The 14,658-nt window shown below is 35.1% G+C and overlaps 2 protein-coding genes across 3 annotated transcripts in view; one reads left to right on the forward strand and one right to left on the reverse strand.

Annotated features, from left to right (window-relative positions):
• On the forward strand, nt 5,948-9,981 carry LOC107629920 (pentatricopeptide repeat-containing protein At3g02330-like). Of its 2 annotated transcripts, none has more exons than XM_016332863.2 (3): nt 5,948-6,226; nt 6,813-9,101; nt 9,696-9,981. In XM_016332863.2, the coding sequence occupies exon 2, from the start codon at nt 6,964-6,966 to the stop codon at nt 8,464-8,466; it is 1,503 nt and encodes a 500-aa protein (XP_016188349.1). In that variant the 5' UTR covers nt 5,948-6,226; nt 6,813-6,963; the 3' UTR covers nt 8,467-9,101; nt 9,696-9,981. The 2 variants fall into 2 exon arrangements, with proteins under 2 accessions (XP_016188349.1, XP_016188350.1); XM_016332864.2 differs by having other exon boundaries at nt 6,813-8,992.
• The window catches only part of LOC107629919 (universal stress protein PHOS34), a 2,589-nt gene continuing 771 nt past the window's right edge, over nt 12,841-14,658 (reverse strand). The window contains exons 2-3 of the mRNA XM_016332862.1: nt 13,627-13,928; nt 12,841-13,156 (exon numbers count right to left, since the gene is read on the reverse strand). Of these exons, the coding sequence (XP_016188348.1) occupies nt 13,149-13,156; nt 13,627-13,928 (310 nt within the window). The 3' untranslated portion in view covers nt 12,841-13,148. The remainder of the gene's footprint in view (nt 13,157-13,626; nt 13,929-14,658) is intronic.

Here is a 14,658-nt window from a genome sequence, read left to right on the forward strand (position 1 = left end):
ACAGTAGTAATTGCATTAATTCATGAAGAACAGCAGAGCTCCTCACCCCAACAATGGGGTTTAGAGACTCATGCCATGGAAGATACAATATGAAACATGTAGAATGTCAGGAGGTACAAGATGAATTACTAAAAGTAGTTTTTATAGTAAACTAGTGACCTAGGGTTACAGAAAATGAGTAAGCTAGGGTGTTTAGTGTAAAAATCCACTTTCGGGGCCCACTTGGTGTGTGCTTGGGCTGAGCATTGAAGCTTTCATGTGTAGAGACTTTTCTTGGAGTTAAACGCCAGCTATTGTGCCAGTTTGGGCGTTTAACTCCAGCTTTTATGCCAGTTCTGGCGTTAAACGCCAGAAATTTTAAGCTGACTTGGAACGCCGGTTTGGGCCATCAAATCTTAGACAAAGTATGAACTATTATATATTACTGGAAAGCCCAGGATGTCTACTTTCCAACGCAATTGAGAGCGCGCCAATTGGGCTTTTGTAGCTCCAGGAAATCTACTTCGAGTGCAGGGAGGTCAGAATCCAACAGCATCTGCAGTCCTTTTTCAGCCTCTGAATCAGATTTTTGCTCAGGTCCCTCATCAGCCAAAAAATATCTGAAATCACAGAAAAAAACACAAACTCGTAGTAAAGTCCAGAAAAGTGAATTTTAAATAAAAACTAATAAAAATATAATAAAAACTAACTAAAATATACTAAAAACATACTAAAAACAGTGCCAAAAAGCGTATAAATTATCCGCTCATCACAACATCAAACTTAAATTGTTGCTTGTCCCCAAGCAACTAAAAATCAAATAGGATAAAAAGAAGAGAATATACAATTAAGTCCAAAAACATCTATGAAGATCAGTCTTAATTAGATGAGCGGGGCTATTAGCTTTTTGCTTCTAAACAGTTTTGGCATCTCACTTTATCCTTTGAAGTTCAGAATGATTGGCTTCTATAGGAACTCAGAATCCAGATAGTGTTATTGATTCTCCTAGTTAAGTATGTTGATTCTTGAACACAACTACTTTATGAGTCTTAGCCGTGACCCTAAGCATTTTGTTTTCCAGTATTACCACCGGATACATAAATGCCACAGACACATAACTGGGTGAACCTTTTCAGATTGTGACTCAGCTTTGCTAGAGTCCCCAATTAGAGGTGTCCAGAGCTCTTAAGCACACTCTTTTTGCTTTGGACCACGACTTTAACTGCTCAGTCTCAAGTTTTCACTTGACACCTTCACGCCATAAGCACATGGTTAGGGATAGCTTGGTTTAGCCGCTTAGGCCAGGATTTTATTCCTGAGGGCCCTCCTATCCACTGATGCTCAAAGCCTTGGATCCTTTTTATTACCCTTGCCTTTTGGTTTAAAGGGCTATTGGCTTCTTCTGCTTGCTTTTTCTTTCTTTTTCTCTCTCTTTTTTTTTCCTCATATCATCCTTTTTTTTTTCTATTCACTGCTTTTTCTTGCTTCAAGAATCAATTTTTTATGATTTTTCAGATTATGAATAACATTTCTCCTTTTTCATTATTCTTTCAAGAGTCAACAATTTTAACATTCATGAACAACGAATTCAAAAATATGCACTATTCAAGCATTCATTCAGAAAACAAAAAGTATTGCCACCACATCAAAATAATTAATCTGTTTTAAAATTTGAAATTCATGTACTTCTTTTTCTTTTGCAATTAAAAACACTTTTTATTTAAGAAAGGTGATGGATTTATTTTCATAGCTTTAAGGTATAGACACTTAGACACTAGTGATCATGTAATAAGACACAAACATAAATAAACATAAAGCATAAAAATTCAAAAAACAGAAAATAAAGAACAAGGACATTAAAGAACGGGTCCACCTTAGTGATGGCGGCTTGTTCTTCCTCTTGAAGATCTTATGGAGTACTTGAGCTCCTCAATATCTCTTCCTTGCCTTTGTTGCTCCTTTCTCATAACTCTTTGGTCTTCTCTAATTTCATGGAGGATAATGGGTTGCTTTTGTTGAGGTCCATGAGTGGGCTCTCTTGTTTGCTCCATCCTCTTTCTAGTGATGGGCTTTTGAGATGAATCTCTCCATCTCTCATGACTCGGAGTTGGAAGCCACTACCTTATCTTTCCTCTTCCAAGAGGTTTCTCCGGCCTTAGGTGCCATAAATGGTTATAGAAAAATGAAAAGCAATGCTTTTACCACACCAAACTTAGAAGGTTTGCTCGTCCTCGAGCAAAAGATGTGTGAAAATGAAGGGGCGAAGATGGCTTTATATAGGAGTGGGGAGAGGGTAAGGTTTGGTCATGTATGGATGGGTTTGTGATGGATGGATGTGGATTGGTGAAGGTTTTATGGAGAAGAGGGTAGGATTTGATAGGTGAGGGATTTTTGGAGAAGAGGTATTGAGGTGATTGGTGAAGGGTATATGGGGAAGAGTATTATGAAAAGGTGTGAAGAAGAGAGAGTGAGTTGAGGTTGGTGGGGATCCTGTGGGGTCTACAGATCCTGAGGTGTCAAGGATTTCTCATCCCTGCACCAATTAGGCTTGCAAAACGCCCCTTGTTGCCAATCCTGGCGTTAAACGCCATGTTGCTACCCATTTCTGGCGTTTAACGCCAGCTTCTTGCCCTTTTCTGGCGTTAAACGCCAGTCTGGTGCCCATTTCTGGCGTTAAACGCCCAGAATGGTGTCAGACTGGGCGTTAAATGCCCATTCTGCTGATCTTACTGGCGTTTAAACGCCAGTAGGCTTCTCCTCCAGTGTGTGCTGTTTTTCATTCTGTTTTTCAGTTTGTTTTTGCTTTTTAAATTGTTTTTGTGACTTCACATGATCATCAACCTACAGAAATCATAAAATAACAATGGAAAATAGAAATTTAACATAGATAAGTAAAATTGGGTTGCCTCCCAACAAGCGCTTCTTTAATGTCAGTAGCTTGACAGTGGGCTCTCATGGAGCCTCACAGATACTCAGAGCATGATGATGGCCTCTTAACACCAAACTTAGAGTCTGGTTGTGGCCTCCCAACACCAAACTTAGAGTTTGAATGTGGGAGTTTTATTTGACTCTGTATTGAGAGAAGCATTTCATGCTTCTTCCCTTTCCTGTCTGCAAACCATGGTGCTTCCTGAATGGCGAAGAGTTGCTCATCCGGAAAGATTTCAGAGATCTCAGTAGGAGGGAGGGATGCCCCTGCCACTGGTTCTATCCGGGACAGGTGATCAGCTACCTGGTTCTCTGTCCCTTTTCTGTCTCTTATTTCTATATCAAACTCTTGCAGAAGCAACACCTATCTTATGAGCCTGGGTTTTGAATTCTGCTTTGTGAGTAAGTATTTAAGAGCAGCATGGTCAGTATACATAATCACTTTTGAACCTACTAAATAGGATCTAAACTTGTCAATGGCACAAACCACTGCAAGTAACTCTTTTTCTGTGGTTGTGTAATTCTTCTGTGCATCATTTAAAACACGGCTAGCATAGTAAATGACGTGCAGAAGCTTGTTATGCCTCTGTCCTAACACTGCACCAATGGCATGGTCACTTGCATCACACATTAGTTCGAATGGTAATGTCCAGTCTGGTGCAGAGATGACTGGTGCTGTGACCAGCTTAGCTTTCAGGGTTTCAAACACTTGCAGACACTCTGTGTCAAATACAAATGGCGTATCAGCAGCTAGTAGATTGCTCAGAGGTTTTGTAATTTTTGAAAAATCCTTTATAAACCTCCTGTAGAATCCTGCATGTCCCAGAAAGCTTCTGATTGCCTTTACATTGGCAGGTGGTGGTAATTTTTCAATTATTTCCACTTTAGCTTGATCCACCTCTATTCCCTTGTTTAAAATTTTATGCCCAAGGACAATTCCTTCAGTCACCATGAAGTGACATTTTTTCCAGTTTAAAACTAGGTTGGTCTATTGGCATCTTTTCAGAACAAGTGCTAAATGGTCAAGACAGGAGCTGAATGAGTCTCCAAATACTGAAAAGTCATCCATGAAGACTTCCAGAAATTTTTCTACCATATCAGAGAAGATAGAGAGCATGCACTTCTGAAAGGTTGCAGGTGCATTGCATAGACCAAAGGGCATTCTTCTGTAGGCAAATACTCCAGAAAGACATGTGAATGCTGTTTTCTCTTGGTCCTAAGGATCTACTGCAATTTGGTTGTATCCTGAATAGCCATCCAAAAAGCAGTAGTATTCATGACCTGCTAGTCTCTCTAGCATCTGGTCTATGAATGGTAAATGAAAATGATCATTTCTGGTGGCTGTATTGAGCCTTCTATAGTCAATACACATAGGGACAACATGGACAGGGCTCACCCAGGGGCTATCAGAAATAGGATAAATAATTCCAGCCTCTAGTAACTTAGTGACCTCTTTCTGCACCATTTCCTTCATAGATGGATTTAGCCACCTCTGTGGTTGAACCACTGGCTAACACTTTACCAACAGTGAAGATGAGCTTGATCCTGCTGTTAGTGGATTTCAAGATAATGTGGTGAATGAAAAAAGTAGGGCAGTGAAAAAGAAGGGGGTCGCAACTGATAACTTTGAAGATGAAGATGGAGCAAGGAGTGATGAATTAGAGAATGACCACGAGGTTGGAGATGATGTGTCTGATTCAGACCACCGTTATCCAGTTCACAAGCATCAAAAAGACATGAGCCAATACAAGTGGGAAGTGGGCACAGTGTATGCATCCAGAGAAGAGTTCAAGGACACTGGGAATGCATATGCCGTGCAAACCGCTAAGGCGATCACATTTAGGAAATGTGATCTACAGATGGTTAGGGCAGTTTGTAATGTATTCTTCTAATTATCCTCCTTATTATGATATAATTTCGGATCCTGGATTTTGAATGCTGAATTGAATTTTGGTATAATTTTATAATGCTGAACAGAATTGATATAATTTTGGATTTTGAATTAGTGTAATTCTGAATTTTACTGTAATTGCTGTATTGGCTGTGGTTTTTATTTTGCTGTAATGGCTGAGAAATTGGGTTTTAATAGGGCAGGGATAGTTTGTTTTGCACATATTGAAAAAATGTTGCTGCTGAGATTGGTTCATAGCTATTTCTAATTAGTAATTTGGCATTAATTAAGTAATTTGTTGATTCTAATTAGTATTTTATGCCATGATTTCTTTTAGTTATAAATTGTAATCTTTGAATTTGAATGTAGAATTTTAATGATGAGATGAGATATAGTATAGTTAGTAGGTGGGTTATGAAATTTTAAATTTTATTATTATATGAAAGATTGAAAAAATTTAGAAGAATACATTACAGAATATAGAATTCACATTGTGGAACTAAATATGATGTATTCTTTAATTTATGCCATGATTTCACATGGTGGAATTCACATTGTTGCTGATTAAATTGTAGTATATTGTATTTTTAATAATTTTATTTTATATTTAACGAAATCGGTTCAACCACGATTGGACCATTGAACCATTGAACCAGTTACTCGACCGGTTCAATGACCGATTCGATTCTCGCAACCTTGGTTCTCTGTGACTGGCATAAAGCCACTATTGTTACATGGTGGAAATGTCTAAAATGAGGTAATTATTAAGAATGTAATTTAGGGGATTTTTTTTTTATTTTTATTGGTACCATTTACATCTAAATAATAGAGGAACTTTGTGTTAATTATTATGAATAAATAATCTCTATTAATGTTTTATTGAGCATTTTAATGTATCTAGTGTTAATGTTTTTAAGAAAACTACTAACCTCTAATCTTGAGGTATAACACCTTTTAGTTTCATATTGAGGTATAACTCAAAAATTATTTTCATATTAAAATTTTTTTATTTAAAAATTATTAAATTTTTAATAATTTTATTTAATATTTAATTAAATCGGTTAAATTTCGGTTGAACTCCGATCAAACCAATAAACCAGTCACTTTACCGGTTCATTGACCGGTCCGGTTCTCGCAACCTTGCTCTAAACTTTACCGTAGAGGAAAACGTCTCATAGTGCTGCTGCGAAGTTGAGAGTTGCTAGTTTCTACCTTCCTCTTCTCCCCTTTTCCTTCTCTGCTCTCCAAGTCAGCCGGCGTCACTGATCCGTTCTCTGCATCGCCACTCCGTTCAGTTCGTTCACTACTGCGCCGCCGCCGTTCTCCGTTTATCCTCCTGCATCGCTACTCCGGGTCGTTGCCACCAGCGCCACTGCTCGCATCTTTGCCGGCGTCTCTCGCCTCTCCGGCCACTTCTCCCTCATCCTGGTAAGTTTCACTGGTCTCCTATTTTCTGCTTGGATTTTGGCATTTTGCTTCATGAATTTGCTTTTATCCTCATTAATAATAAGTTTCTGATAATGTAATTTATTTTTATATTTTAAAATTCTATTTTGCTTCATGATTTTGATTTTGTGATGTTGTTTGCTGCTGTTGTTTGTTAATATTTGTGGTGCTGATTTTGTGGGCTATTCTGTTTCTTAATCAATGTTAGCTATGATTGTATTTTCAATTTTTACCCATATCTCCCTTTCTGCCTCCCTTTCTTCCTTCAATCTTGATGCAGCACTAACAATTTCTTGTGGAGAGACATCTTTATCTTCGAAAATCTTCATGTTCCTTGCATTCCATATCTTCCATAACACCATGGCAATGAGGCAAATTTTGAATTTTATTGTTATTGAAACATTTAATTTAGATATTTAGTAATTTATATGGTTATATTTTAAATAATTTTATTTTATACTTAATTAAACTGGTTCAATTACGGTTCAACCATGGTTAGATCATTGAACCTTTAAATCCGTCACTTGACTGGTTCGCTGACCAGTTTGATTCTCGTAACCTTGATCAGGAGTGTGTCATGGATTCACAATCTCTTGCATACCATCTGTTCGACAAAATGCTTGTGCTTGCTCACACTCCCTGTTGGCTCCAATGCAATTTTTCATTGTTCCATTCATGAGAGTACCCATGAAGAAGCACTAATAGAGTCATCAAATGCAATGAATTCAATAGCATTGGGATCAATACCAACGAAGCATGTTCTTTGTGCCACACTTAGTTCTTGCGCAAAAACTCTTAATTGGCCTTTAGGTATACAAATCCATGCTCATATCATTCGATCCGGGTATGAGAATAGTTTGTTCCTTGGCAGTGCACTCATTGATTTCTATGCAAAATGTGATTCCATTTTGGAGGCAAAGAAGGTATTCACATCCATGAAGGTGCACGATAAGGTATCATGGACTTCACTCATTTCTGGGTTCTCAATAAATGGACAAGGAAAAGATGCGTTCTTGTTGTTCAAGGATATGTTGGGTACCCAAATTAAGCCTAATTCTTTTACCTTTGCCAGTGTTATTGGTTCTTGTGTGGGGCAAAATGGCGGCCTTGAAAAGTGTTCAATTCTTCATGCACATGTTGTGAAACGAGGATTTTGTGCCATGAATTTTGTGTTGTGCTCATTGGTTGATTGTTATGCAAAATGGGAGTGTGTTGATGCTGCTGCTTTAGTGTTTGATGAAAGTACTGAAAGGGATAGTATTGTGTATAATTCAATGATCTCTGGTTATTGTCAAAACTTGTACTATGATGACGCTCTGAAACTGTTTGTGGAAATGCGGCAGAGGAATTTGGATGTTACTGATCACACTTTATGTTCTGTATTAAATGCTTGCAGTGGCATTGCAATACTTCTTCAAGGAAGACAAGTGCACTCTGTTGTTGTTAAGATGGGTTCAGAGCAGAATGTGTTCGTGGTCAGTGCTTTGATTGATATGTATTCAAAGGGCGGTGACATTGGTGAGGCTCGAGCTGTGTTGGACCAGACTTCTAACAAAAATAGTGTGTTGTGGACATCTATGATCACGGCTTATGCTTGCTGCGGTAGAGGTTTGGAGGCTCTGGAACTTTTTGATCATTTATTGGTGGAGAAAGAGTTCATTCCTGATCATGTGTGTTTTACAGCAATCTTAACAGCTTGCAATCATGCTGGATTTCTTCACAAAGGGGTGGAGTACTTCAACAAAATGAGCACAGATTACCAGTTGTCTCCTGATATAGACCAATATGCTTGCTTGATTGATCTGTATGCTAGAAATGGAAATCTTAGGAGGGCAAGGGAATTAATGGTAGAAATGCCTTATGATCCAAATAATGTAATCTGGAGTTCCTTCTTGAATTCTTGCAAGATTCATGGAGATGTAGAGCTTGGAAGGGAGGCTGCGGATCAGCTCATTAAGATGGAACCATGTAATGCAGCACCATATTTATCACTAGCACAAATCTATGTGAAAAAAGGTTTATGGAACAAAGTGGCTGAAGTCAGAAGCCTTATGCAAAGAAGGAGAATAAGAAAACCTGCAGGATGGAGTTGGATAGAGGTAGATAAGAAGCTTCATGTCTTTGCAGTTGATGATGTAACTCATCAACAATCAATTGAGATATATGCGGAGTTGGAAAAGATTTATCTGGGAATTATAGAAGTGTCAATTTATATATCATAGTATATCAATATTTAAGCATAGGTCTACTCTCCTTGCTTCCTATGGATTACGGATTCCAATTTATGATGAGAACCTTGGATACTTTCATGTTGTTAATTTATCACATGTTGATTGAGGCAGAGTATAATCTCCAGAAAAAATCCAATGTGTTGGATACCGACTCTAATTTAACCCTGTTGTTCTTCGAAAAATTTAGCTGATAACAAGAGGCAACATGTATTCGAGGTAGTAGATGAAATCTTATAGGGGGTTCAACGTACATGGAGGAGCTCAGGTCTCCCCTTTTTCATATACGAGTAGAGATTATGATCCGGCCATTGTTTCCCATGGTTCGGGAGAATTATGGCGGTCCCTTGTGTGAGAGATTTTGCTATTCATTGGGGATCTTTTCCGGTTTGGTCAGATTCCCCTCCCACTGTTATGGTTGACTGTTTGGGCCCCTGGATGAGCTGCTGGGGTGCCCCTGGGCTGTGCTGGATGCATTTCCGTGTCGGGCTTATCCAGAACAAATTTTATGCAACAAAAGGTGACCAAGATGTTGATGCCTAGTGATATTCTATATTATTATTATTATTATTATAGCATCGTTGGCTGATGCCGTGTGGATATGCATATCATTTGAGATCATTTTTTAGGTATTATTGTAATTCTCTATTTTTTGTTTAAACTCTTATCTTATTTTGAATAAGCTCTTATCTAAACATATTCATGCATCCTGCTTATATATCATGATTATTGACTTTGTTTTACTTCTTACATCATAACTGTTTTTCTAGGATTGATTTTGGAGATGTTATGTAAATAAAGGATGCTTTCTTTTCTTATTTATTCAAGTTGAGTATATTAATCAGCTCTCTGATTTCTAATAACAGAAAAATATGGTTGCCAATTGTAAATGATTGATTCAGCCCAGGTCAAGAATATTTAATTCATAGAGTAGTGCTTTTTCACCAAACTTAACCAAATTTTAGAAATCCAAGGGGCAAGAAATATGGATATTAACATAGTTTCTGACTTCAATTTCCATTATTAATATATACTCTTACAATTTCCATCAAGCAGCTTATCAACACTATCTATCTGTCTATCTACGTATCTATATAACAATAGTAATTGCTTTTGGTTGTTCAATTTGGACCCCAGTAACTCAAGTACATGACAGTCCTTGTGGTCTCTTCTGCCTGATTGTTTTTCATTTCGTTAATGTAATGTTGTTTCTGTTGAAGTAGGTACTGAAGCTGAACCAAGGAAGAAGGGAGCAGCTGCGACTGCTTAAGCTTTTTGGATTGAAAGATTGTTGTTTGGTGGGTACGGAATTAGAGTGTTAGATTTTTATTTTTCTTTTGTTGAGGCAAGGCCTTTTAGGCTTTTGGAACATTCGTTTATTTTGATAGCCTCATTGCTTCTGTCTCTCTTGGTCTTGTTTACTTCAATTTTGTAATTGCTATTAAATTTCAACGAGTCAAACTTTTCGGATATTCAATTGGATTATATGACAACTATAGTTTTGGTTTCGATTGGTTCATACTTTGGCAAATATTTACGATTATGCCCGGAATAATATCCCAACATTCATAAGATTTCCACTAAATTATTTTTGTGAAAATAGATTAGAATTGGGTTATGTTTTGTCTCATATCTTTCTACCATGTTCATGTAACAAAAACAGTTATATCTCTGTTGTTTGGCATCATAGCCAAAGAGTCATAGACTATGTGCTTCAAGAGTTAATGAAGAGAACTGGCTTGGCTTGCTTGACATTTTGCTTTGTTCCATTCTTGGTTTTTTTTATGGCCAAAGATAGTATTTTACTTGGCTATATCGACAGAGGAACACGGTTTAGCATATAATAACCATTGGTTATGTGCATAATTGAAAGCTTAGATAGTCATTTTTCATGGTTTGTTTAGTCATATTCCAATGGGTGGTATTTATTGAAATCTAATACAATATAAATGGTGAGGGATGTTGTTGATAATGTTATTACAAAGATGGCTATAGTAGATGTTATACTTTGATGATGTGTTGCTTTGTGTCGATACATGTACTTTGTGAAAATTTTATGTTACTATGTTGTGACCAAATCAAGGTTTCTTTTTTTCCCCAACTATTCTTTTAATTGACTCTAGAGTATTTCATGCTTTGAAATAAATGATAAGGAATAATGTGTTACTGTGGGTTAAAATTGATATAGTTAGTGTTAGCAATTAGCATTCTCGTAAATCAGAATATACTATGGTATATGGTGTTGGGAGGACTAATATATGTTTGTTCTCAATTGATCTTTGTTGACATGGACTAATATACATACTATGGTCATAACATGACCCGGTAGTGCAAATTTGGATGAATTTCCCCTAAAAAAAATCGGTTTATAGATTTAAATCGGTTTTATAATGGTAAAAAAAAGAAAAACTGATTTTTTAAAGTGTCAAAAATTGATTTACATGCTCAAATTGATCTTATATAAAATTGATTTTTGAATGGAAAAATCTATTATTTTTTTAAAATTTGTTATTGGTTTTGTAATCGATTTTTTTTATATAAAACCAATTAGGTTTATTGACCTGAATCAAACTTTTAGTTAACCAAAATCAAGGTTGTTCTTTTTTTATTAACCTTAACCAGGTTCAGTCCTTCTAATATCCGGTGACATTCTATATTATTATTATTATTATTGCATCCTTAGCTGAAATCGTGTGAATATGCATGCCATTTGAAATAATTTTTAGGTATTATAATTCTCTATTTCTTATTTAAACTCTTATCTTATTTTGAATAAGCTCTAAAATCATGTCTGAACATATAGATTTTTTTTAGAAATAAAATAAAAAAATAATTATTTTTCGATACCTGATTTTTCAACTTTAAATTTTTTAAATACGATTTTTTTTATTTAGAGCGAGTTATATTTTTTATAGAGTTCGTCTAATCCCCGACGAACTTCACTTTAATTTTTTCCAAAACCCACGAAACTCAATTTTTTAAGTCATTATCACCGTCTCCAAGAATATATAGGACACAAAAATACACAGACAACAACCATAACTTTTTCAACATTGCTGGCGACAATGGCAACTATTATCATCGTCTCCAGACATACACAGGTACATGGGAATAAGTTATATTTAACAAGGATTTTTTCTCATTATAAATTAAAGAAAAACCATTATTTCTCTAATAAAAATATGACTTATTCATGTGTACTCCTATGTATTCTAGAGACGATGATAATGGTTGTCATTGTCTATTGAAAAACGTAAGATTCTGAGTTAACCATTTTTTTTTTGGAATTTGAAATGAGGTTCGTCGGGGTGCGACAAACTTGTTCTAGATAAAAAAAAGTTCGTATTTAAAAAATTAAAATTAAAAAATAGGGTTTTAGAAAATAATAAATTTTTTTATTTTATTTCAGTGAAAATTCCCTGAACATATTCATGCGTCCTGCGGATTCCTGCTTATCATGATTATTGGAGGTCACAGAGAAGTTGACTTTGTTTTACTTTTTACATCATAACTGATCTTCTAGGATTGATTTTGAAGACTTCTTGTAAATCAAGGATGCTTATTAAGACCATCTCCAGTAGGGAACTCATTCTAATTTTTGTTTATGGTCCATCTGTCATAAAAAATAACTCCACATCAGCTTTTGCGTTATAAACAGTAAATAGGAACTCAAAGCATCTCTCTCTTCTCCATTAGGAGGAACTGACTTTAGTCCCTGTTATGGTCCCACTTAATTAATTAATTAAAATACTTGTAATTAATGTAATTAATTTTTTTTAATAATTTAATTTAAAATACTTGTTGGGTATTTGGAATTTGAGGAAAATTTTGTAAGTAATTGAAGAAAGAAATTATAATTATTTAATTTAATTAACTATTATAATTATTATTAAATTTAATTTAATTTAATTATTTAATATAATTATTTATTTAACTATAATTTTATATGTATTTATTTAAAAGGTAACTTACCATGTGGCAAGTTACCATTGGTTGTGTTTGAGTCCCTGCTCACAGGAACTCTTCTGCCTTGGCCTCTGTGAAGGAACTCATCTCTCTCCTTCTCCAACGATAAATTCCACCATGTGTCAGGAAAAAGTGGAATGAGGACTATGCATTGGAGCTGTTCTAAGGGCAGAAGTCTGGTTCAAAATTTGTAAGCAAGGATCCCTCAAAAGATTAATTATAATTATACCTTGCAAAATCCAATGAACTTTTACAAGTAATAGCTATTGTTTGCAACTTCTTAACTATGTTAAGTTTACTAGGAAATTGTTCTATGCCCTTAAATAGTTTCCCAACATGAATCAAAACTCGAGCTTATGGAAAAATCACCAAAAGCCCACTAGCGAAATAAGCACAAGTCAATTAACTGATCAATGATTATTGAAGATGTGGAGGAAAACAAAGTTTTGCATGTAATTCAACAAGTGAAACTTCACAAATTACAAAGTTTAATTCATTCCAATATTTTGAATTCTTAACACTAGCTCATTCTTCCACATTTGTCATCATAAATTCATCCCAATGTTTGACTTCTCAACACTAACATGATCTGTCCTAAAAAGAGGGGGAGGAAGAAAGAAAGAAATACAAATAACACGTTCTTGTCCGTATTTGGCATGAAAATAATCTCTTCCCTCAATGTTGTGATCCACTTGTGCCAAATAGTCTCATCAAACACCTGATACATCATTCATATGTAGCAGTTAGAAGATAGCAAAGCTAACATATTCATCAATGAGCAATTTCTCTTAGAACCTAATCAAAAGAAAAAAAAATCAAGAATTATCCAGACACTACTTGATGGTTGATGCAAGAGTGGTACTTATACGAATTTCAACGTAAAACATTGTTGTATTTGAAAGAGAGATTATTAAAACGGAGAGATAGAGATTCGAAAACTAATATAAAATTAAATTTCTGTATTATATTTAGTGTAAAGTGTACGACATTAAATTATATTTTAGTAATTTATTTAGTTCAAGATAAATATAAATATAAAATAAAAATATTTATTAAAATATTTTTAGTTATTAAAAAAATATTATTAAAATTAAAATTATAATTTTTCATTTACTAAACACAGTAGTAAATCACAATATACAAGTTTTATTCCAATCTACAAAAACAAACACACATTAAAGGCAAAACCTTTATGCTGATCTGAGGCATCATGATACTCTTCTTCCTCCTCGGGGACAGGAAGCAACTCTGCGACTTCGTCAGTCTCATCCTGGGCGGCGTTACTATTCTTGTCGTGAGGATACCTGACAACCACGACAGGACAGACGCAATGCTGCACGCAATAATCGCTGACACTCCCAAGCCTCCCCTTAGCACTCCTCTTGCCTGCGCCAAATCCGCGGCTCCCCATGATCACAGCGCCCAGTCTCAATCTCTCTACTTCCAAGCACAACCTCTCCTTCATGTCGTGGTCTTTCACTATGTGGATGCTGCAATTTTATGTATGTGTAACAAATTCTTTTGCATGTAAGTTCAATACAATTAAGAGTAAAGAATAAAAAAAAAGAGTTTCCTTCAAAAACTAAAAAGTTTAAATATATAAAAAAAATTAATATAAAAAAGTCTAAGACATCATCACTTTTATTAAAATCTGGCCAACACTTAATTATAAAAAAATAAAAGTAATCCTACACCATTAGATGTCATCTCAAACCATTAAAAATATTAATGATGATTATACATTGGGAAATACTAGGTAAACAATGAAAATTTTGAACAACATGAACAACTATCAATCAAATAAAAATTCACTACACCCTAATTTAATGCTACTAATTAAATTTACTCTTTTAACCTTATTAATTCACATTATTTACACATTGTTTAAAAATCTTGTTGATTACCTATACTTTTCCTTATACATTACAAATTCTGCTGGTCTTATCACTCCTCTTTTACTATAGAAAAAAGTTGAGGAGGCCAGCAACTTTTAAATTCTGACCAACATGTAACCAATAAAAAATAGTAAACTATTGGATGAAATCTCACACCAATTTCACACCATTAAAATTATTATTAATAGCTATTTAATAACTATAAATCCCAAAAATTACTAATTCCCTAACACTCATCTTACTGCAATCTTATAGCCGTCGGAGAAGTTGTATTTGTATATTCTATTATGTAATAATGTATTAATGTATAATTAAATAATGAGAA

Source organism: Arachis ipaensis, chromosome B03, assembly GCF_000816755.2.
Source record: "Arachis ipaensis cultivar K30076 chromosome B03, Araip1.1, whole genome shotgun sequence".
NCBI classification, from domain to species: Eukaryota; Viridiplantae; Streptophyta; class Magnoliopsida; order Fabales; family Fabaceae; genus Arachis; species Arachis ipaensis.

What these genes read in the sequence shown, in the direction of transcription:
- LOC107629920 (XM_016332863.2), top strand. Translation starts at nt 6,964, where the DNA reads ATGAATTCAATAGCATTGGGATCAATACCAACGAAGCATGTTCTTTGT.